At 41.8% G+C, this 24,110-nt stretch overlaps 1 protein-coding gene across 1 annotated transcript in view; it reads right to left on the bottom strand.

Moving 5' to 3' along the window:
• Nucleotides 1-24,110, bottom strand: part of lrp1bb (low density lipoprotein receptor-related protein 1Bb) — a 113,504-nt gene that overhangs the window by 48,451 nt on the left and 40,943 nt on the right. The window contains exons 19-36 of the mRNA XM_047342656.1: nucleotides 22,623-22,757; nucleotides 22,315-22,444; nucleotides 21,665-21,791; nucleotides 21,383-21,534; nucleotides 20,581-20,705; nucleotides 20,055-20,426; nucleotides 17,011-17,200; nucleotides 14,779-14,983; nucleotides 12,426-12,618; nucleotides 9,260-9,385; nucleotides 7,936-8,064; nucleotides 7,654-7,773; nucleotides 6,677-6,790; nucleotides 6,035-6,184; nucleotides 5,667-5,789; nucleotides 2,679-2,798; nucleotides 734-862; nucleotides 250-372 (exon numbers count right to left, since the gene is read on the bottom strand). Of these exons, the coding sequence (XP_047198612.1) occupies nucleotides 250-372; nucleotides 734-862; nucleotides 2,679-2,798; nucleotides 5,667-5,789; nucleotides 6,035-6,184; nucleotides 6,677-6,790; nucleotides 7,654-7,773; nucleotides 7,936-8,064; nucleotides 9,260-9,385; nucleotides 12,426-12,618; nucleotides 14,779-14,983; nucleotides 17,011-17,200; nucleotides 20,055-20,426; nucleotides 20,581-20,705; nucleotides 21,383-21,534; nucleotides 21,665-21,791; nucleotides 22,315-22,444; nucleotides 22,623-22,757 (2,763 nt within the window). The remainder of the gene's footprint in view (nucleotides 1-249; nucleotides 373-733; nucleotides 863-2,678; nucleotides 2,799-5,666; nucleotides 5,790-6,034; nucleotides 6,185-6,676; nucleotides 6,791-7,653; nucleotides 7,774-7,935; nucleotides 8,065-9,259; nucleotides 9,386-12,425; nucleotides 12,619-14,778; nucleotides 14,984-17,010; nucleotides 17,201-20,054; nucleotides 20,427-20,580; nucleotides 20,706-21,382; nucleotides 21,535-21,664; nucleotides 21,792-22,314; nucleotides 22,445-22,622; nucleotides 22,758-24,110) is intronic.

Raw genomic sequence — 24,110 nt, 5'->3', positions numbered from 1 at the left:
ATGAGTCTGAAGTTATTTATCTGCGCTGATATTTGTCATAGTATTTTAATGCCTCTAATTTCAATGTTTTAATTAGTCAAACAGCCCCACATGTTATAAATCTATTAATTCTCAATTTAGCACATTTGAGACATGATATGAATAAGAAAAGTCCAATCATCACCATGCTATCATATTCTCTCAATCAGGACACTTTTACATAACACTGGTGAATAGTGTGAGGTAAAAGAGAGAGATACATCAACTCACCACATTCCACTGACTCATCGGTTCCGTCTCCGCAGTCGTCATCGTGATCGCAGACAAACCGCTGGGGGATACACGCCTTGTTGTGGCAGCGAAATGAGCTGTCATCACATGTGTTGTTGGGTGCTAATGCACGGAAAGAGGTGGGATCAACGTGCTAATCAATAGAAAAACATTTTTTTTCGAAACATGGCAATCAGTATGCCAGTCAATGTTAATAAACTTTATGCTAATCCACTTTCAGAAGGCTACAGTTGTGTCATAACTGTCCACTATGTACTGGTTTTCTCTTTCCTGCTTTGCAGATTTATAGCAGGTGTTTAGTGAGTTTCACGATCTATGAGCTATTGTTTTATGTGATGTATTCTAAAGTTACACAAGGACAATCATTTGTAAACAGGCAGTGATTTCTTTACCCTGGGATTACATAAAGTTTTATACTTGCAATGAGCTATTGAGGGTTTTGAACTAGAAGACGCAGTTTTACCACAGCCAGCTGCAGAGAGCTCATCGCTCCCATCAGGGCAGTCCCTCTCGCCATCACAGAGCCAGCGTTTCGGAACACAGGCGTACGACCCAGGGCAGCTGAACAGCCCCGGAGCACATGTCACTGAGCCTGAGAGGAAAACAGGAGCACATGCTCTACTTTCAAACGCCAAAGAATACAATGGGTCAAATGCAGCACAGAGAAAAATAGGTACATCTGAACTGAAGCGGATGTATCTTGGTTTCGGTTCAATTATTTCACAGGATATGTCATTCTGAGCCCCTGAAGGGTCAGGGCGAGCATTTTTTGGGGGATTACTTTTGCCTTATCTCTCAGTACTTTTGTGTTATCTTGCAATGGCTTCCCGTTCCAATCATGCAACACCATCATTCCATTATAGTTGCACAAGTGTGCAGTTATGTGTATCCATGCCGTTGTCCTGAGTCCAGTAACTGATTCTAAATGAATCAGACAGCATCCTGCAGATCACCATAGGCCGACTGTGTTCTTCTTGAGAGAACTCTTGATCTAAGAATTTGTTTACTTTCACATGTATATATTGTTATATTATATAACCAGGCCTATTGATCAGTAGCCCTATATGAGAGTACTTCAGTTCAAAGTAAAACTAAATAAGCTGTTCCATACTATAGGGCTGCAGTGGAAGAAGATGAGTGGAAATGGGCCACATATCAGAGTGTGGATACCCGAGCCTGTTGGGACCAAACAAAAGTTCGGACAAAACTTTTCAAATGATTTACAGGTTTGGGTTGGTGATGTTGGCTGGGTTGATATTTCACAATGCACATGTCATTATGGAAAAACAAGCAATAACCATGTGTGAAGGACGGTAACACCAACTCTGCAGCTTCTATGTGCAGCTTACAATAACTACATCAGGCTCAGATCTGGTCAGACAGTGTCACGACATTCCCTGACTCATACTGTAGAACTAGTCGTGGTTGTCCCTTTAGTGACCATTGTAAGCAAGCGACATTCAAATCACATCACAAAAGAAGAATCCCTGTTGGGTTTGGGTTGGACTTGGTTAGTTATCTCTTGGACTTGGATGGGTTCAAACCAAATTCTGCACTCTACTACATAAGGCTCAGAAGAACTAGCAGAAGAAAAGTAGTAAAAGTAATCCTCAAAAGAATGACCAGTGCTCCACAATAAAAACGGTACATTAGAACTCATAGGATAAAAGCTTTGGTCACAGTTTGGAATGTCCGTCCCTTTTTGATTCCCATAAAACAAACTTTCATTGTGCAGCAGTTGCCCTTGTTCACAGCTAACACATAACGATCGTGCTACTGCGAGTAAAAATATCAACTTGAATCCTCTAAGTCATCATTACTTTAGATTAGGACAAAGAGGAGAGGAAAAAATTGCTGCACAGGGAAACAAAGGTAAATACAGTAGCTCAGTGAAGCATGTAGCGCTAACATGCATATCTTGTTTTTGACGAGAACTGTGCTTCAGAAACCTTTGGGCCATATCATTAATATTTCCTTGACACTCCATTACAATCCAATTATACAAGCAATGTTCACTGCAATTCTTGTATCTTTATTGTGGTTGGATTTTTTGTTTTATTGTAGTATTCATTACACACACACACACACACACACACACACACACACACACACACACACACACACACACACACACACACACACACACACACACACACACACCTCATTTGCCAATTGAAATCACTGTGCCTCTTGGGTCTCGGTGATGAAAAATCTATTTGCCTCAGTGCCCACTCCAGTCATCAGAAATGCCTGCAGTCCCCTTTGTTGTCTCATTAAGATTGTTTCATCTCTTTTCATTAATTTCCAGCTCTGATAGAGGAAACACATGGAGCTGCCATATGAAATATAGCGGATGTGACCTTTTATACCAACAGCAGATTCCCCGTGACATGCGAAAGGGCACTTACCACAGATCTGCACGCTCTCGTCGAGGCCGTCCTCGCAGTCATTCTCGCCGTCACACAGCCATTGCTTGGCGATGCACTTGTTCTTCGAGCAGGCGAACTGGTTCCACAGGCATGATGAATCTGCGGAGGCCAGGGAAATTTCAATTCCATAAATCAAACAAAGTGAGAAGGATGCAACAACAAAAGCAGCACAGCCTATAGAAGTGGCTCCTATTTGCCCCAGTGGCTCGTTCCTTTTTCTCTCTGTAGTGTCTTTGCTTAGTGGCACCACACGAGTAAAGCTGCCACACAAAGGATTGTAGATTTATTTTTTCCCCTTTGTCTCTTGAAGGAAGGCGTTTTGATAGATGCTCAAAGTTACTAGTAATTCAGATTCAATTTCTACAATTAAATTATAAAAGAGAGCAAGATACTTAAGGTGATAGTAAACTGTTGGATGTCAATAACCAGCATGCTGCTGGTCACAGTGTAAAAGCCATTGTGAAAAATGTGGATATATTCATTATCTGTGCTGAGTTTGTGCCACTGAGCCACCCACTCTCCCTGGAGAGTTGTTCTGTGGTCTCTGCCTCTCAGATGTCAGGCCTGGAAAAGTCTGCCGGAGCTTTGATGAGATGTTGAGAGAAGGAAGGGAGGATGTGTGCTCCGGGTCAGACCACAGTGCAAGGAATTATGGATCCCACCGAGCGTGGAGGGGGAAGGGACGGGGGCATCTCTCCCACTGTGTTGCTTTCCTCGCCGTCATACTTTGTACATTGCGTTAGCTTTACGTGCACTGATACAATGATGTGAGATAAGGACGAGATAAACATTAAATGGTTAAATGTGGAAACCGTGATTATCTACACTTTCTGTATGTGCTTCCAGATCAAATGTGAGCAGGAGCTTCCAGTGTGCGGCAACACAACAGGTCTACAGCACATAAACTGTATCAAAGAGCCTTTCATGACTCACTTTCAACAGTGTTTCAGACTAGAAACGCTCAGTATGCATTGTGAAGTGACAAATGACTATTTCCTCTAATCAGATGTGGAATATGAAATTTCAGGAATGTAATGCCATTTTCCTCAAACCACTTTCCCTCTGCAGACAGATTATCAGTGGCTGGAGCTTTTTATATGATAATTAACTCAGAGGAATGGGAATATTGTCTTTTTGTCCTGAAAAACTATTCAGAGCATTTCAAAGAGTTGAGGGCGTAATTCATATCAGTTCTGATAAAAGCACATTTGAAGCACGGGATGTTATCGTTTCACACAGGCACAAATTTTAAGATAAAACGATGGAAATGGTGTTCGTGTGTTATGCATCTCTCTAACAACATTCATGGACATTTTATAAAATAAATCTGATAAGTGGAGGAGCACTAAGAAATGAAAACGAGTGTTCCTATTGCTTTTCATTTCCAAGAAAAAAAAAACAGAGGTGCTGCTTAATCATACAGGAAGAGGAAACCGGGCGAATTAGAGATCTGCTACATCTTAATCAAACATTGACCATTACAAGACTTGTAAGTTCTATGGTCACATTTTATTTGTGTTATTCTGGATGTTAGTCCCTGAGGTCTGGATGATTTAAAGGCAAAATTACAACACTAGTGGCTCTATGAGGCTGGACTTGGGCACAGCAGTCCTTAGGCTGACAAGGACTATTGACCTGATCCTGAGTAACAAATAATTATGATTATGATGTCTATTAGGGCTGCACGATATAACATAACAACAACAACAGCGATATACGTATTGCAAAACACTGCTTGAACTTCCATCTAAGTTTAGCATGTTAGCTTACTTACAGGTACTCACAGCTGTTATGAATCTGTGTATCTTTGCAGGTATTTGGTATTTTTGAAATATTGATACAGTAAGTGAAGGGTGTGACCTGCTTGTGGCACTGGATAGGAAGAGAAGCAACAAATTTAATTTCAAGCAGTGGACCAACTCATTCTAAATTACTATCCCTGACCATCCGAATGATGTGGCAAAAAAGGAAAGATGAAGGAGGATGCGACACACAACATACAGTATAAAGTGTGTGTGTGTGTGTGTGTCTGGAATGGGATGTGTTTGGTTCTGATAGATGCAAATTACAATGGTTACATATTTGTTATGTTACAACAAAGGTTTTAAATCCACGTTAAATACAGAGTGTGAGTGTTGTGACAGTGTGTGTGGAACACGTGTGCGACCGTGATGATGCCGTGCAGACGCATTACTGCAACCAGTCAATTTTGCTTTGATGCCAAGGGCAATGACACGTGAACGGGTACGTGAGTGAGCTGTTGGTTTTGAGGGCAAATTATATTAATCCGTGCCATGACATAATTATGGCCCTCCTGTTTAATTGCAGAGGTCTCTGACTTTGTCACGGTAGGTTCTGCATACATTAGCGTGGATCAAAGCGAAAAGGAGGGATGCTTCTGCCGCCTCTGGTGAGGGACGTGGAGTGAGGGGAAGAGGAGTGGCATCGTAACGTGTAATCCTCTCATATGTCACGAGTTTCCATTCAATCCACATTTCCGTCTTTAATATAACCGTTTCAGTGACGGCTCATTAATTAATTGTTACACTGGGTGTGCTGTGTATCATAACTCAAAGAGAGAAGAGGGAAAAACTTGTGCCCTCAACAGCCGCACTCTGAATTCAGCGACACCTACTTGAGAAATCCGGCACAGACAATACAGGGGAGCAAAACAAAGTGGGGAGAAATTTCCATGTGGCATGATAAACAATCGTCTCTTGTCCTTCTGTCTCCTCAGTATATACTGTACTGTACGCAATATTCATTGCAGGCCTGGATCTATTTATATGGAAAATATGGTACAACAAATAGCTTCTTGTTAATGGATAATAAATATCCTTCCAACCACCGACAGTGTTGTTTAGAGCAACCACACACCTCATCTATTTCTACCAGTTAGAAAACAAAACATCATTGCAGTTTATTGTGTAGAGGCTCCTCCGTGTGAGGTAGGATTTGTTGGCTTACCGCACTGGAATTCATCTGCCCCGTCTTCACAGTCCTTTTGGCCGTCGCACAGCCACACGCTAGAGATGCAGTTCCCGCTCGGACAAGCGAAGTGGCCCTCCTCGCACTTCTGTCCATGGGAAACTGGGAAGAGCGACAAAACCAAGTCAGTCTTCTGGGCATTAGTCATGATTGAGGTCATTATCTTAAACTAAGCTCTCAGAATCTCTCATTCCACTGTCATTATCATCTCTCAAAATGAGATCTGTCTTAAGTCTTTTCTAATTGAAGCTGGCTTACTAGATCTGCCTCTCAATGCACAGGCAAAATGTCACTCTGTGTGTGTGTGTGTGTGTGTGTGTGTGTGTGTGTGTGTGTGCTGTGCCCACCCTGGCAATTGGTCTCATCAACGTAGTCGCCGCAGTCATTTGCACCATCGCAGATCCACGAGTGGTGGATGCACAGCGAGGTGGAGTTGCAGCTGATGAAATCTTTCTCTTTCACCCCCAGCTTGTGAAAGTGCGAGCAGTCGGTGTGGTCTGAATACAAAACACAGCACAACAGCAATTGTCTTGTCACACTGCCGTGATGGTGGAGGCGAGGACGAGAGTGGCAGCATTCAATGTGAACCCAGTGACGAGCGCAGATCCGAGGTGGTGTTGTTGGTCGGTGTGTTTGGTTTGAAGCAAGATTACACAAAACAAACTGAAGCGATTTCCACAAAACTTGGTGGAAGGATATGGTGTCGGTCAGGGATGAACCCATGACATTTTCGTGTGTATCTTTAACATTTGCATTTTTCAATTAGCATTTTTCAACATTTCCACAATTTTCCCAGGAAGTATTTAAATGGATCATGATGGAAAAAAAATTCAGGCATACATATGGAGCTGATATCTATGAGTGTGTGTAATGTGGTGCAGCTTGATTGAATTTAAGTTGGACCTTGGCAGAGGTATGAGCTCTACTGAGTGCCACTGTCATATTTTCATTGTACTTGCAATGCATAGCAAAAGGCAGAAAGAACTTACTGCAGCTTTTTTCATCGGAGGCGTCGGAACAGTCGATGACCTGGTTACACCAGGCTGAGCTGGGTATACAGCTCCCGTCCCTGCACGATGACTCCGACGAGCCACACGTGACATCTCGGGGAGGAAAATTAGCATTTCAAAAAGATAAGAGAAGAGACACAGCACTCAGACGGCGTTAACAGGTACAGCTCACAACAATGCTGAGAACCTCTTTGGTGAAAATTAGCTCCGGGTCGCAAACTGACAGAGAAGAAAAAAGGGTTCAGGATGAGTTGCAGTATCTGTGCAGTTGGTCTTCCTGGGCTATAAAAAAATTGCTTGACTGTCATGACCCCCTAAGTGCTGTGCAAGAGCAAATCACACTTAATATGCAAGAGGGGCTCCTTAGTTGTGCTGTTCATTCACCACCTAATGCACAGTGGTTCTGGTCATTTCACCTCGCTGCATTTTATTACCGTATATAACATAATACTATAATTAAATGTTCCAGCGGCAATGGGAAAAGTTATTGTTGATGTCCCATCAAAAAGAAAATGCAAGGCTGAAGATGACACAACATAATGAGATTAACTCCTCCCTGAAATCCCCAAATGCCGAGTCCACTTTAATTATGAGAGCCCCTCTGTCTCCTTCTGGGCTCAATCGGCTCGGTGAGAGTCTCTACACCTTATTTTCCCTCTTTCACCAATTACAGAGTGAAAATAAACACAACTGCTCTTTTTCCTGCGTTATTTCCCCGTTGAGGTAAAAAAAGAAATCTGTGCTCCGCAGGTTCTCAGAGGCAACTTTTTCAAGGTGGAGGTTGGAATCCTCTTTGAATTTGTGCACTCTTTATGATCTTGGGGCTCATTAGACAGTGAAGGCTTAGCCCAGCATGTAGCCTAGCGTGCTGTATTAATATGAGCATTAGTGTGTGGCTGGATCCTGCCCTCAGAGGCAGGACGGATTGAACAGGAGATCAAACGGCTGTGACTCACTGGTACAGAAAGCCTCATCCGAGTTATCCCCACAGTCATCAATCCCGTCACAGAAGCGACTGTTGGCCACACAGCGCTGGTTGTAGCACGGCCTGAAACCCTTCCGACAGCTTCTGTTGTCTGAACAAATTGAATTGTGTCAACGTGTTAGAAATAACCAAATATTTGGAACCTATTACTACAAGAACTATAAATGGCAAACAGCGATCGATAGGTACATTTTTCAATATCTGTATTTAATCTGTATATACAGCAGATTGAGAGTTGTGATGTGTTTCTTACCACAGTACTGCATCTTCTCATCTGATTTATCTTTGCAGTGGGCTATTCCGTCACAGGTGAGCTGGTAGTTTACGCACTCTCCATTCCCACACTCGAATTCAGTGTGGATGTTGCAGGAGGAATTTTCTGCTGCAGAAGAAGACAATGGTGAATAACGATGATGACCGATCATGCCTGTCAAAATGGAGAATTTAACTGTACAACAGCTGTTAGCAAAGACAACATTGATTGTATTTGATTCTCCATGTCACCTTCTACACTGGTAGCCGAGGCTAATGCACATTGTATTCTTCCAGAAGGGGGTCATGTGATAGGAGCCCTATGAATCCCCCAAGGCTGCGTCATGACCATGAGCCAATCAGCAAGCGTTTCCAAACTTCTCTGTTTTAGTGGCCCCGGTACTCAGGAGTACTGTGGACGCCAGGCAGGACGTAGCAGAGTTGATGCATTTGAATGAACCCATTACCCTTACACTTAAAGTTAAGGGGGAAATGCCTGGTATAGTATGATACTTTATTTGATTGATTTATTTGTTTGATATACAGCAGTACACCATTTGAATAATTAATGCCATTAGTTATTAGGTATAACTTCAAATTTCTACGATAATTATCTTCTATCTACAAACCCCACCCTCTGCTTCTCGCAGCTTCACACTTCAACAATCTGAAACTTCTTCCTCCTCTAGTACCGAGTGGAATCGAGCCCACTGTCCTCTACTGTGACATCCAGGCTTCCATCCAGCTCTTCTGAGTCACTTGCCATGTTCAGTCCAGCCAAACTTCCCTCATTTGAACAGCTCCTCCCACCTTATGTTCTATATCCTCACACTGCATATGGAATTCACAAAGCCGTGTGTCAAATTAGAAAATGCTCTACACTTGTGACTTCAGGCAACTAATTGTGACACAACCTCCTACTCCTCTCAAGTGTGTTTTCTGCTCTGGCTAAACTTAAAGTAGCACTGCATTATAGCTGCATCTTCCCTGAGCGGTATCGACTACGACTCCTGGAATCATTACAAATTCACTGCCAAGCCAAAGAAGAAGAGTCAGCAGCTGGTCAACACTTTTCTGTTTGTGTGTGGTTATGTACAAAGGGATGTATTCAAAGATGGTTTGTGTAAACAGCACAGAGAAGGTCTTACCCAGGGTGAACACAGATGCCAGGTTACAGTGTGCATACAAATTCAGGCAGTGACGTATTTCGAAATAATAAATCCATTCAAAATTCCAATAAAAATCAATACTTAATACCGGGGATGTTCAACGGGTTAGAGGTTTTGCCCTCAGTAGAATTAAATATGAAGCTTCTCATGACTTACACACGCATCTGTTGTTATCCAGCAGCACACGCTCTCCACGGCAAGTGCAATTGACCCTCCCGTACGGAGTGAGGAGGCACAGGTCACCGCAGCCTCCGTTCATGTGTCGGCACGGGGACAGCTCACCTTCAATCACAATCAGAGAGGAATTGGTTAGGAGGTCAGAAGCACTCTCCCAAGACAGCTTTCTATTTTAGATTTAATCAGTCTGAGATTTTCACTACATTCCTGGAGTTATCTTCTGAGGAAGCACTTCAACGTGCCTGACAGCTGGACTTACCGGCAGCCTTCCTTATCTATTGGTAAGTAATATTAAAAATGCTGATACCCCACATTTAAGTTTAGATCACCTTAATTATAAGCAATAAGGAAAAATTGATATTCCAAACTCAAAACATTTTTTAAATCTCAAGGGATTGCACTGGCACAAAGTTTATTTTCGCTGCATATCAACAGAAGGACATTACCTAAATGATTTATAATTCAATAAATTATGTCTTTGTTTTGAATCTGAGGGCCTGATGACAAAACTGACGTTTGCCGTAAATTGATAAGATAGTTGACATGGATGTTTCTCCAGTAAAATCTACTAGTTGTATATGGAATTAGGACGTCTTGATGTAATGGTCTGTGGCATGATATTGGTGGTAATTCTAGTTACAAACAAGTATATAAAAAAACACTTAAAATAATACAGCTATTGGCAAAATAAAATAAAAATAAAAATCTGGTTCTAGAAAATTTTAATGTGGTTTCATATGGTGAATGTCTTGGCAGAGGTATGCACTCTACTGAGTGCCATCCTGTTACAAATTTATTATAGTGCTGAATATACAAATATAATATATAGACCACAATAACCAACTCTAACCATTAAAGACAATTAAACAAAGCAAGGGCTGCTTCGGTCCTCAGGAGCTATGCATAAAAGAAGCTTAGAAACAACATACAGTCTCATTTGTTAGTGTTCAGAGACATGCATGTCCAATGAAGACCCTCAGTTATTAATTGCCCCCTAGCTACGAGTTATTCATGAGACAGGAATCGGCTCCTGGTCTTCAGCTCAGGTAAACCATTTTGTATGATTATGTATAATCAGGACATTCATGACAAGAAAAATGTAATCAGAGTTTTACAACGTAAAGATCATGGTCATTGCACATGAAGCCGTCAACTCCCAGCTATAACCAGGCGCCTCGTAGGATATGATTATTTCCCATGATGGGATAAACAAGGAACATCACGGCTCTTGGCGTCCAAGTCCAACCAGTGGGACACTCCGAAGCCCACTTCCCTTTGTCCTACTTGGAAATTCAACTTTATATGGCACTTCGGAGACTCCCACTACAACATAGGCCTGTTTTTTTCATTAATTACCTCTGAAACTTTAGTTTCTGGACATTCTAAATAAGAACATGTTCATTTATCATCCGCACTGATATTGTTCATCCAAATGAGGCCCCGGTTTTAAATATTTTGCTTTTACTTAGTAAAACTCAGGCAACATACCAATGGACTAGTATTATTCACCAGTGTCAACTGATCATTAATACATATTTTATTAAGTTTACATTGACATTACTCTACAAAAGGTATTTATTTTCTTAAATGCACATTACCCATCGCTAACAGCTTTTGAGAGATTTAAAGGAAAAATGCTCCATTACAAGTAAAAGTGTTTGAAAACTGCTACATTAAGGGAAAGTAGCAGTGAAATGTAGTTAAAGTCTAAAAGTAAAAGTAATGTTTTGGTCTGTCTGACTGACTGATTTCTATTTATAACATCGTTTGATGGTTATTAGAGAAGCATCAGTGTGTGAGCAGCATGTTAATGTTTTAGCTGCTGGAGCTGGTTTGAGACTGTTTTAAAGGAGAAAAAAGTTCTGATACACACATTTGTTTTTTATAATTACATTGGACATTTCAGTATTTATTGAATTCAAACCATGCGGATAATATAAACTGTATAAATATTGTATTGGAGCTGATAAATTACTTTTTAAAATAGTTACATTTTTTATAGGACAGGATGAGCCACTGGCCAAAAGGCTGGAAACCACAGGCTTAATCTTGTTTTTCATATTATCCATTGTGTGGAATCTAACTACAGCTGTTACATAAATGCGATAGAGTAGAAAGTGCAATATTTTTCTCTGAAATGCAGTCGAGTTAAAGTACTTCAAGTACATTAAAAATACCTCTAAACAGCACTCATGTATAGTACTTGAGTAAATGTTGCTTTTCACTACTGGTTATAGCAACTGAAAAAAGTCAAGACAGTGAGGGACAAGTGCAAACTGTAGAAGTGACACTGATACTCTCATTTTTGCATCTAGTGCATCATCATACCAGCAGAACGAACAGCATGAGCCACCGGATGGGGCTGTGACGTCCAAACGGTAAAACCAAACAAAAGCGTGCGGTGGTGACAAACTAGCTGCGGCACAGATGTCATCCAATACCCCTTTAAACTGATAACCACATGTATTTAGTTATTAATCGATGGTGTCGGATCATGAATCACTTTAACAATGATGTCCTGACTGTGTGCGTCTGGTGTTGTGTGGAGCACATGAACTACGTGGCTCATTAACTCTAAAGCGAATAAACAAACACAAAGTAAACGTCCTGGTCCTAATAACTTCTGATTAGTGCCGGTGTTTATTGTTAATGTGTAAAGTGAGCGCAGGTCAGCGGGAGAGTGGAAGGAGGACACTCGGACACGGTGAAAGACGACTGGACATTTATTGTGCGTCTGTCCTGATCCTGAAGCAGCGGTGGTTAAAATTATGCAGTGGAGGGACATCACTAAAAAAACTTAACATGGCGTACAACATGATTCGATTATGTTCAGTCTCTGCATCGATGCAGAGGCGTCCACGTCGGCATTGCGATGCATCTAAGAATCATGAAATGTCCAAACCTCTAGCAGTTACGTTAATTGAGCTGGCAGTAGCCTGATAAATGGAGCTAACCAGCATTACCTAGTTAGCACAAGGAGAGGTGAAGAGCAAGAACTGAAGAATGACAGTGTTGACCGACATGTATATGTGCGGGCGGGGCCTAACACCATCACACGCCATCTGCCTTAAAGGCGTGAATATAGAGGTGTCTTCAGAATCGACTGAAAGGGAACAAGTTAATTCCAAGGTGTGTAAATACTCACAGTTATTTGTGTCTCTGGCCACAGCAATGATTCCCATTGGCTGATGGGGTATATCCGCTCGAAGTACCTTGGTGTCCCCGCCTGTGTATTTGTTTGACCGCAGCACAGACCTGCGGGCCCAGTCTGACCAGTAGATGAAGTCTGCGTAGATGGCGAGCCCGTAGAAGTTTCCTGGTCCTGATTTAACTATGACCTACAAGTATGGAGCAGATGTTAAGGCGTTTACATAAGTCTTTGGTTATGTGAATGATTCTATTATAACACAAGATTAATTTCATACTGTCAATATTTTCACTTCCACCCATAAACCAAGGTCTTTTCAAGATCTGGGTAAAGAAAGCACCGGCAGAGGTTTGGGTGCAAGCCTATAGGAATAAATGTGAAGAGTAATATTTTGACTCATTAATCAACACATCACCCAGGCCGCCCACATGACTGCTTAACCCAGATGTTGGAGGAGTAAATGACAGTGTCTTTGGCAGGGAGGCAGGAATCCATCAAATGCCTCCTTGTGGGACTCTCTGGGCTTCTGGGGGGGATCAGGGCCTCCAGCAGCTCTGTAGTCTAAGCCATTAGTGGGACAGGCTTGTAAGCGGCATCACATTAGCCCTGTGCCATACTGGGATTAATAGGACAGGTGTTGATTAAAGGAGCCCAGCGTGTGGAAGCAACAAATGGCCATCAGGCAAGTGAGAGACAGAGACGGAGAGAGAACGAGAGGGGGGACGCCAGATGGTGTAGGATGGAACATATTGATACAAAATTAGATTTGGGACACATTAGGTGTACAGCCAGCAACACATTACGTTTGTGCCCAACTCGTGTTTTGGGTAAATGTGAACATACACATTTCATTTATTCTTATCACTCATTTACTACTCGACAATATTTAAATATAGTACTTCAACCCGCCGGCAGCTCTCTATTTGCAGTCCCTCTCTTCGTGGTAAAAAGGGCATCTCTTTCCTGGCAAAACATGCTGACATCCTCCCTTTTCATGCACTCTGCTGCCCCGCCGTCATTAATGACATGGGTCTCCACTCTCAAAGTGGCACAGGGGAGAGACTCATGCCACAGCATTTATTCTTCTCTGTCACCAACTACACTGGCAGCATGCGATGGCACTGCTGCAGCGAAGAGGAGCTGAGCCCTCGAGGGGCACTTCACTGCCATCCATGTTGACATTCATGTGACTCAATACAAAAATGAGGCAATCAGAGGACTTTAAAAGTGACAGGGAGCCCGAAGCTGCCATCTCCGCAGTATTAATGTCTTGTATGCGGTGGATGGGTTGTCTCAAGATTTTACACGACTACAGTGTCGGGGGGAAAGAGCTGAAGCTGACGATCAGCTACGACTGTTTAAGTCACACGTTTTAATTGGAACGGAGAATCCGCACCTGGAGTGGCCTCGCTGCAAAGCCTTCATTAGCAGGATTTGACTGCAGTGAGGGCGGGGGGGGGCCCAGAGGTGAAGACTTCCCAAGCCTTGTGACCCAGATCAGCAAACATATGGGAAACTAATTGCAACGGGCCAAGGAGATGAGCGGCAGAGGTCATGTTAAGCAAAAGTGAAATCCAAAGCAAAAAGGACCATCTTGTACTGTAATATTTTGCACACATTGGGATACAGAGGATATATAACCAGGTGGGACGTCATACATTATGCATGCGAGTTTTCACGGACAAAATGAGAACTCCTGAGTCCTAACTCCAAGCTGAGCCTGTTTACTTTAGCACGGAATGACTTTGGTGATTAAGGAGACCATCTGTACCCCCAGAGATGAGATATAAGAGAGAGCATCAAGAGGTATTTCATATCCTTCTCGCCGTATAGAGGATCATGTTCCGGGGAGCTCAATAGGGATGGGAGATTAAAGGGGAGACACAAAAACAGTTTCATTTCAGGAGAAAAAAGGGCAGATCAATTTGACATTCTGTCCTTGAATATGTGCCTTGATTCTCCGATGTTTTGTAATGAAACATTTCCATTCCTCAAAAACAAAAGAGGAAAATAGATTCTACCTGGTGAGCCACTGCTTCTCGTTCATAGAAAAAAATAGTCTTTCATTCATTCATTCAGGAATTTACATAAATAATGGAACGTCCATACCTTGTGTCAGGGTTATAACTAATACAAATCTAAGAAAAAAAGTAATCATTGCCTACAAATGCATTCAAAACAGGAAGTATTGTATATATTAGCAGCCATTCATCTTATTAGTAAAAAACTTGGCTATAAGGTGGCAAACACCAGCCAAGAGGGGGCGCTGTAAATATGACAAGTTTATTTAAGTTATATTGCAAACACAGTTCATATCTTTCACTTGGTTGACATTTACTTTCACACTTACATATCTGCTGGAACCATCGTAGTCGCATCTCTCAATCTTGCCGAGGTTTCCATCCGAGAAGTAGAGCTTCTCTGCTTTGTGGTCGATAGTCAGTCCGTTGGGCGTCAGAATGTCCGAACTGACGATGATCCTCATGTTCTTTCCAGCCAACGTGGATCTCATGATGCTGGGACTCTGCTCATTCCAGTTGGTCCAAAACATCAGGCTGGAATGTGCAATAGGCAAACCAGAACATTAATTTCAAGGTGAGTAGATAAAAGCGAATGCCTGTGAAAGCCTCAAGATCTCGATGATGCTATATCACGGAAATTGTGACCTTTCGTGAATGGTGTTGCCTTGGCAGCACAGCAAATTTTGACTTTTCACCGTAAAAGAGGAAGTTGTTGTAACATAAGCATATATCATCAAGTCTGCTTCAAATTTCATATCTTTGATAAGAGGCTTTACCTGAGGTCATCTAAATGCCAATATTTAGTCAAAGCGCCATCTACTGGTAATAAAAAGTACATTTTCATGAAATTTTCTAGATTTGGTCTACATGTTATACGTTGCGACAAAATGCATGTTTAGTGCATGCTCTTACTCTTGAGATAACAAACTAATAAATAGGAAAAATCCTTCTTCAATGAATTAAATCCCTGGAGGTTTCTTCGTCACGTCACCCAGTTATCAGCATCATCCCGTAGCTCCCAGGACCATCGGCTTCCCCTTTATAAGCCCTGAAGGCGTTCATCAGTAATAAAGTGAAGCTCAGTTTTCAATGGATAAAGGAGATTAGCATCACAGGTTGTGAGATAGAGGTCATTTATTCATGTTCTTCTCTGCGAGGACTTAGGAGTATGAAAAACAGATAATAGCTTCAGAGTAAATAATGAAAAATATCTATCTTTGTTTACATGGATTTTGCGAGATGGAGGGTGCGTGTTTTAAATCAGCAGCTATGTTGACAAATAACAGGAAAGAAAGAACTGGGAAAAAAAGGCTATTTTCAAATTATTATCGCTCTCCAGCTCCTGGGCTCCAACTCCGTACTGTAATGAAGTCATGGAAGTCCACTGTAGGACGATAATAAGGATTCTGGTCAGAAGTCACAACCAGGGACTGCTAATTAATCACTTGAGTTTGAATTCTAATTATCAGACAGTGTTTCTGGAGTGGGATGGATATGGTGCCAAATTGCCAACCAAGGATATAGTCTGGGGTCGAGAAATTAATTTAGTTGGTCAAACAGCAGGAGCAAGATACTCACTCTTTCCTCACAATCTGAACCTCATGTAATTTGAATGCTGACGTGCTATACTGTGAAGAACCAAAGAAACTGTGAAATCAGGAATTTAAAAAAAGCTACAGATTTTTTCTTGAGATATGCAAGCAACACACACACAGAGATTTATTAGATAGATTATTTATGCAAACAAGCTAAATTGATTCATAATAACATGTAATAAAACGTATATTTCTAATTTTTCTTAGTATAAAAAAGCCCCAAAATAACAGTAACAGCTTCAGTTTCCCTCTGTCCTCCGATCCAGAGTATTCCACTGCTCTGCATTTATGTTACGTGAGCAGCAGACAGCACGTGGATTTGAGAGCTCTGTCTGGGATATATCTTGGCAGCATATCAACAATATAGTCAATGAATAGATTTATAGACAAGTACAAAGATCTTAAAATATGTCATAAAACTAATAGGCCAGAGCCCAGATTTTAAAACATCAGTAATGTGCATTTTTTTTCCCTTTACTTAAAACTCTGACAGTGACCTTCTGCATTAAATGAAATTTATTTAAGGACTTTATGGGAAAATCTGAGAGCAATGCATTGCATTAGTCAAGCCTCCTCTTAAGAGCTACATGCAGAAGCTTCTCTGTATCTTAGGGAGGTAGAAAAGCCCTGACTTTAGTTATGCTGCTCGCATACATAATGGTGTTATGTTATATTGCTATTTTTCGAGACCATTAAATAAAATCACAGCCTTTTGCTGGTTCATCTTGACACTAAGCGAGATAATGAGGATCAAAAGCTACGAAGTGCACGGTGTTGTCAGAACAGCAAAGCAAAACAATACTCTGCTGGAGAAAGATGAGCCCTGGTGATAATAAAACTGAGCGCAGCCGAACATATATCAACCTATAAACATTAAAGTGGAACTTTAGTCCATGCGTTTTTTAACTGGATTAACTGATGTGGGCAATGTGAGAGTGAGTGAAGAGACTTAAAAGAGCTACTGACCTTTGACACTCATCCAGGGCCAGGACATGTGGATGGTCTTCCTCGGAGAGTGTGACCACAGCCTCCCTGCTCAAGGCACCGACCCGTGTCTGGTCCACAGTTTGCCTGGTGATGGTGGAGGTGGTGGAGCTGGTCCAATACAAAGTGTCCCAGGCCCGGTGGTAGGAGAGGCCCTCCACTGAGCCCACATCTGAAACCACAGAGACATTAGACCAGGGCTCAGGTTTAATGGTGAATGCTCAGTATTTTTGTGGCACCTTTCCAGTCTTCTACTTTCAAAGCACTTCACAGTACAGCTTGGCAATTCATATACATATTTATATAGTGCATCTATCTCTATCACTCATCACTTATACACTGCTGGCTCAGCCATCAGGGGCAATTTAGGATCATGCATCTTGCCCAAGGACACTTCGGCACAGAGAAAGCATTAGATTGGAATCGAGCTGCCGACCCTCTAGTTAGTGGACGACCACGTTCTATCTCCTGAGCCACAGCCGCTCCAAGTGAACACCATATAATATTAAATCAGATGTTTCAAAGTCCTGTGGTTCACGTGTGTCTTATTTGTCCATATCTTAAAATTATGAGTCGGGACGTGGGCTGAAAACTTCTGATGGGCTAAAATGGAAGTGAACTTGACTTTACTGGCCATTGGCCAAGCTGATCAAAACTTTATTCTCACTAGTTGAACATATTAATGTGTTATATTAAATCAGAAATCATTTTGTATGGAAACGTTTGATTTTCTCAACATTAATATACATTTATTTATTTGCTTTTATATTTGATTTCACTTCTCTGGGCTACACATACAAGAAAAAAGGTGGCCAAATGAAATGTGAGAGTAAAAAAGTGTTTGTGCAGTTCATTGATATACTGCTGCGTTTCCCAAATATAAAAATTTGATCTGCCACTGACATCTGGGGGGCACTAAACTACAAAGTCGTCTCCAGTGCAGATGTAGGTAAAAATAAAACCACTGAGTATGTTTCGAACAGATGGCAGCCTCATATTGTGTTAGTATTGGGATCATGTTTCTTTGGGGACTGACAGGGAAATAACTACATGCCTCACTGCACCGGACAGAAAAGGTATTTGTTGATGCAATAGACACTCAGCGACTGAATGTTTTCACTGCCAACCAATTTCCTAACACATCTGGAAGAAAAAAAAGACTTCAGCCTCGCAGGTTAGTGAGTGACAGGGTGGGACCCTCCATAGAGAGACGGTGATCACAGAAAGAGAAGCTGGTCATACGCAGGGTTTATCATTCACTCTACGTTTGTCATGAATGGACCTATTTGATATGGCATCCAGTGTTTCAGTAATACATGCGTATCAAACTGAAAAAAGCAATGTAAGAGGAGGAAAATTTTAATATGTTTTGGGGGGAAAACATGTAGCAGTGGAGCCTATATATGAAAATTCAATTGAGTCACACTCTGCAAAGCCGGTGGAGCCTAAGCTGTCAGATATTAGTTTATACCAGAGAGGAAAATGGCTTTGTTAGGGCTTTGGAAAAATCACGTGCATGAACCAGGTTCTCTGTGTGTGTTTGCTCATGTGTAACTCCTCCATCTGCAAACATGTTTCTGTATTGCCTGACAAAATAAGGTATAATCTTTCATAAGACCTACACACAAAGTCCGCCCAAAGAATCAGCCTCCTTCCTATACTCGGCTCAATGAAACACCCACAAATTGACAACAAGACAATTAAAAAATGTAAATACATTAAACAATGTCTTTGTATTGGAATAACATCCGTGTCCGTCATTTGGCAAACACCCGCGAGCCTGATCTCTCTTCTGTAACTCACACACTCACACTTTCATCCGTGGCCCATTAATTTGCCTTAATGGTGAGCATGTGGCCGATGCAACTGAATTTGGCTTCCTCTTATCTACAAACGCATAAACCATACCCCGGAATATTTAAGACACTACCTGAGTCAGCCGATCACTAATTAATAGTTTGCAATAAAAGCTGTCTGGCAGCTTGGAGTTTCTCACAAATTGTTGGCGGGCCGAGGGAGTAATTAATGGGGGACATGGAGTTTAATTAGGGAAATATGGATGATTAACATCTTCACCTTTCTTCAATGACGAGATGCAGGCACAAAGTTTTAGAGGAAAAGAGAAGAGTGTTGATTTTATATACAGTGCAAGGTTGGACGCTGCCTGGAGTTGTTGATTCCATCAAAAGAAACCAGAAGGACATGCTGCTTTCACTCAACACCAACTTTGATCACTTAATCCACACTTCTATGCATTATAGCCGCCTGCAAAAAAATGTAGTGCACGTCCCCTTATGCTTTAACTGTTTACATCACTTAGGTTTTCCATGTCACGAGGTGCGAAGAACACTTAACAATCTCGACAGATGGTTGGAATAATGCTTGTTCATTTCTAGAAGAGAAATACACCAGCAGAAGGAGTGTGGGAGATGGTTGGAGAGGATGGGAGCGAGTAGATCATTACACTCTGCCAGTTCCCCCAGTGTGAGGAGGGGGCGGGAAGGTGCTGAGCTCTGCTCCCAGTGGAAACTTCACATAATGGCAGAAGGTGCAAGTCGAGCAGAACAGAGGCTTTCGCTGTTCATCTGAATCCGGTCATGCTTATCAAGACATGACTTACTGAGCTTTAGAGGAGACATTGAGAGGGACTGGTCCCATCATGTAGCCTATTAATGCTGTGTGTATATATACAGGTTGTCCTATATTTAAAACTGCAGTAGAATAAAACTATTTACACTGTATATGCAACAATATGCCATGATGACAACATGACAGAAAATAGAGGTTAAAAAAGCCCAGAGCTCTTGAAATTGGATTGAGAAGTAAACGATGGGTGTTGTGGTGGAATACTGATGCCTCACACAATGAAGGTTTCAAGTTCAAATCCCAGTTTGGCCAGGAGTTGTTCAGTGTGGAGTTTGCATGTTGTCCCCTTGTCTGTGCGTTTTTTCTCTGGATGTGTTTGTTGTTGATTACACATTTAAACCCATAATGTAAAACACAGTGGGATTATATCATTCACTTACTTTCTGCAATAATAGATCTTCCTGTCCAGTCATCATTTATCATCTGGATATTTCCAAAATGGACGTCACTGAAAAATATGCGGTTGGTCCCAGCGGTCTTCTGACTGTAGTCGAAAGCCAGCGCTATGATATTCTTGAAAAATGCAGGATTTTCAAACGGTTGAACCGGCGAGTTCAGGTCGCTCTCGTCCGAAAGATGGATGCTTTTCAGTATAGTCCGTTCAGAGTAGAGGAGATAGCCTTCGTAGCGCTCACAGGCAAAGCCGTCCTCTGCCAAGCGGCCATGGGCGCAGGAGCACGTCCGGCGACCACTGCCCAGGTGGAAGCACAGCTGCTGGCAGCCTCCATTACTCCTGGCACACGGGTTGGTGCCTTTAAAACACAAGACATGTGCAGTTACTGGTTTGTCTCAGATTTTGCATTTGTGCAGTCATATATCTAAATAGTTGGTCACTTTGCACCACATATTAGAATCACAGGTGAAGTGCAGAGCAGCAGAAACTAAATGAAAAAATGAATGCTCTACCTTTTTCTCTGCCTCTATTGAAGACTGTCACATCCTTCAAATTGACCCCTAATCCACTCCTCATGGTCACAACCTCACTGGTGTCAGTCTTGAAGCCACGTCGGATTGAACCATTGGCGTGGGCTCTGAATAAAACCAGAGGCAAAAGAAGCGGTTTCATTTTCAGAGCAGAAAGCCTCCTGCATTCTGATTTCACACTGAAGAAAGGTAATGACAAAGTTAGACAGAAGAGCATTTTATCTGACAAATGTTAAAATCCAAACACTGCTATCAGCCCATTCTAACACAAAACTTCAAACTGGAGAAGATAAAAGTGCAATAAAGCTAACAGCTTCTCTCCTTTGTCGCCCTCATTGTAAAGAGGAGAGAATGAGATGATTGATTGTCAAGTCATGCAAGAAATGTTAAAAACATGCTCAACAAACAAGACACGGGATTATTTACTGCGCAACAATTTATTTTGCAGGAGTTTAAAATCTGCCTGAGTCTGTGCCTCGGAGAGCCAACAACACTGTTCCAAAGAACTGCAGGAGAGAATAAATATGCATTAAAACGACAAGAAATAAGGCATCATTAAATTTAACTGTGTGCCTGATTTTACGGATGGTTGAGGAAGGATCTCCCCTTCCTGCTAACGCTGAACTGTGTCTGGACTATTTACAAAAAATAGGTGGTGACCCTCTGCATTTGCTAGAAGGAGCTGCTGTTCTTTATGTTTTCATATGAGACCTGTAAAGGGAAGGGTTAATGTCAGGTTTAACATTGCAGGCCAATGTTTGCATTTAAGAAAATAATAAATTACCTGTCAGACCAGTAGATGTAAGGCCCAAACACAGCCACTGAGAACAGGTCCACGTTGGCCCCCGACAACACAATCTCCCGGGCCTCACCTGTCTCAAGGTTGATCCTCTCGATCTTATCTGTGCGGGCGTCGCACCAGTATAATGTATTTTCCTGGAGGGTCATTTTAAAATGCAGATCAGACACTGAATGGCTTAGGCATAGTCATATTAAAGATGAAGTAGGAGGTAGGTTATATACATAGATAAGGAGTGGAGGTGGATGTGACTGTGTGTAACCGCACCTCGTAGTCTATAGTAATCCCGTTGGGCCACATGATGCCCGAGTTGACCAAGGTCACCTGGTCTGACCCGTCCAGGCGGGAGCGGCCGATGCAGGGGTTCTGACCCCACTCAGTCCAGAACAGATACCTGGTCAGTACAGTGACATACAAACGCAATGCATGCTTGAAAAATACATGTAATATAATTAAGAAACCTCCAATTTAGTCGGCCAATTTTCCTCTCACAAAAACAGTTTGCAATAAACCCTTAAACAAACCATTAAAGCTTTACAGTTAAAGCATAAACTTCAAGTGCATTTTGAGCACTGCCATTTGTAAATGATTGAGAATAAAAACAAACCAACTAAAATATTGCAACATGAATTAAGGGGGAAATAAGGGCCCAAACACATTATACATAAAGGAATGTAGCCACTCTGTATTAGAGCCAACACACTGAATACACAATCTGTGTATTTACTTTCCAGCCATCTCTTTGTTTCCTATATTACTATTTAGAGTTCCAGCAGGCAAATGCATAAAACATCACCTCTCTCTGCAAGAAAAGTCTTTTGAAGCCACTGTTAATAGGGATGCTATGCTTTAAATCAAATAGTGCACAGCTACAATGAAAACAAAAACATAAAAACACAAATAAAGACATTATCTACCCTTTTTGTGGGTGAACAGCGATGGCCCTGGGCTGATCCAGTCCCTCAGATATGACCACCGAGCGGAATGCACCATTCAGACGGGAGATTTCTATGAGGTTGACACCGTGGTCTGTCCAATACAGGTTTCCTGAGTAGAGAGAAGCAATGTTCAAGTGTTAAAATACAGCAGCGGTTGATTGATCATGGACTTATACATATAAAAAAAATCTACTTAATTCTGTAACAAGAAGCCGTGCATAATAAAGTGAGAATTAAACAGTCAATATCAACATGGAAACCTGTGGTAATAAAGTCTCGATACTAACCGGCGATCCAGTCAACAGCGATGCCTTCTACCCGGCTGATGCCAGTGGTAATGATGTCCTCCCTCCAGGTCTGATCACGTTTGGCGCGGGATATTCTGTTCAGGCCCATGTCCGTCCAGTACACGGTGTCGTTTCCTGCAGAATGCACCACACAGTTAATGACAGGAGAAAATAGGTTGACGAATGCAGCTGCCACAAACAAAAGCTGCTAATGAAACCGCATTTTACAGCAGCTCGTCCCATTTCGCCAAATGTTGTGTGGGACTATAAAGTGTGATGGTGAAAAATACGCGCACAGTTCAGCCTCAGTTGACGTACAGCGCCCTGAACAGGAAATGGCTGTCGTCTGCCAAATTTGACAGTGCAGTATATTGCTTCATGTAAAACATGGTGTTGGTTTTAAAACCCTATTACTTAGGCATTTCAAATAGTTGGTCATTTATCTGTGGTGCAGTCTTCAGGTGCATCTCTGTGCAGGCTTGTCACTTTGGCTCTGCGCAGGTTGTTAGGAGTTTAGGGGGCGTTATATGTTCATTTGTACTTTCTTGTTCCTGCTGCCTTAACACACTTAACACGTAGCTCACATATGACAGAATACAGCTGCAAGGCTTTCATCTGTTCTGCTCTGGCAGCCCGGCTCCTGTAATGACATGTAAATTATGCTATCCGCTGCTTCTCTTTGGATGGGCTTACTAATGCATTTGCATGTTCACCTGCACAAAATAACAAAGGGGAGGATGATCTGCAATCTCGCTCTATAATATCACGTCTAATTTTGGCATGAATTCAGCTTTTATTCTATTTCCAAAAGCTGTGGTTACACATCAAGATCACTCAGTTTCAGTTTCAGATATCAGGCTCTTGTTACTGGATAACAAACTGACTCATGCCAACACTGTGCCTTTATCAGCAAGGGGACGTTTATTTGCAAAGCTTTTTGTTACTGTGGGCATTCACATTCCTTGTGGCTGATTTATTGTGATTTCTATCATTATTTATTTCAGTGTTCTTGCTCTTGAGCCTTTTTAAATGCTTGCCTCAAAATGTGTGTTTAAAAGATCAGATCAGCCAAACTGAGAGATTAAAAGTTTACAGCCATAAAACGTGTATGTGAGGTACTTACTATACACAAGGAGGCACAACAGCACTTTGAGCTACTGTAAATGCCGATGTCAGCATGTAAATGTGCCCACAATGACAATGGTAGCATGCTGACGTTAAGTAGGTTTAATGTTGTTGTCTTAGCTTAACATGCTAGTTCAATACTCTCTAATTAGCATTAAATGAGGCTTAGCAGGCAGCGCTTTGCAGTTTCTAAAACAGAAGCACAGTACGTAAAGTATTTTAACCTCTGCGTAGTATAATCATCTGAACAAAACCCGCTCTCATCTATCTTGTAGGCTATAGGTTGATGTTTTTCACCAGATAGGCTCAGGTGGTGGTGGTTTCAGAACACAATAGATAACAATGGATAGCAAATAGAATAAT

The sequence above is a fragment of the Hippoglossus stenolepis genome, chromosome 13 (assembly GCF_022539355.2).
Source record: "Hippoglossus stenolepis isolate QCI-W04-F060 chromosome 13, HSTE1.2, whole genome shotgun sequence".
NCBI lineage: Eukaryota > Metazoa > Chordata > Actinopteri > Pleuronectiformes > Pleuronectidae > Hippoglossus > Hippoglossus stenolepis.
This window is presented reverse-complemented; position numbering and strand designations above follow the sequence as displayed.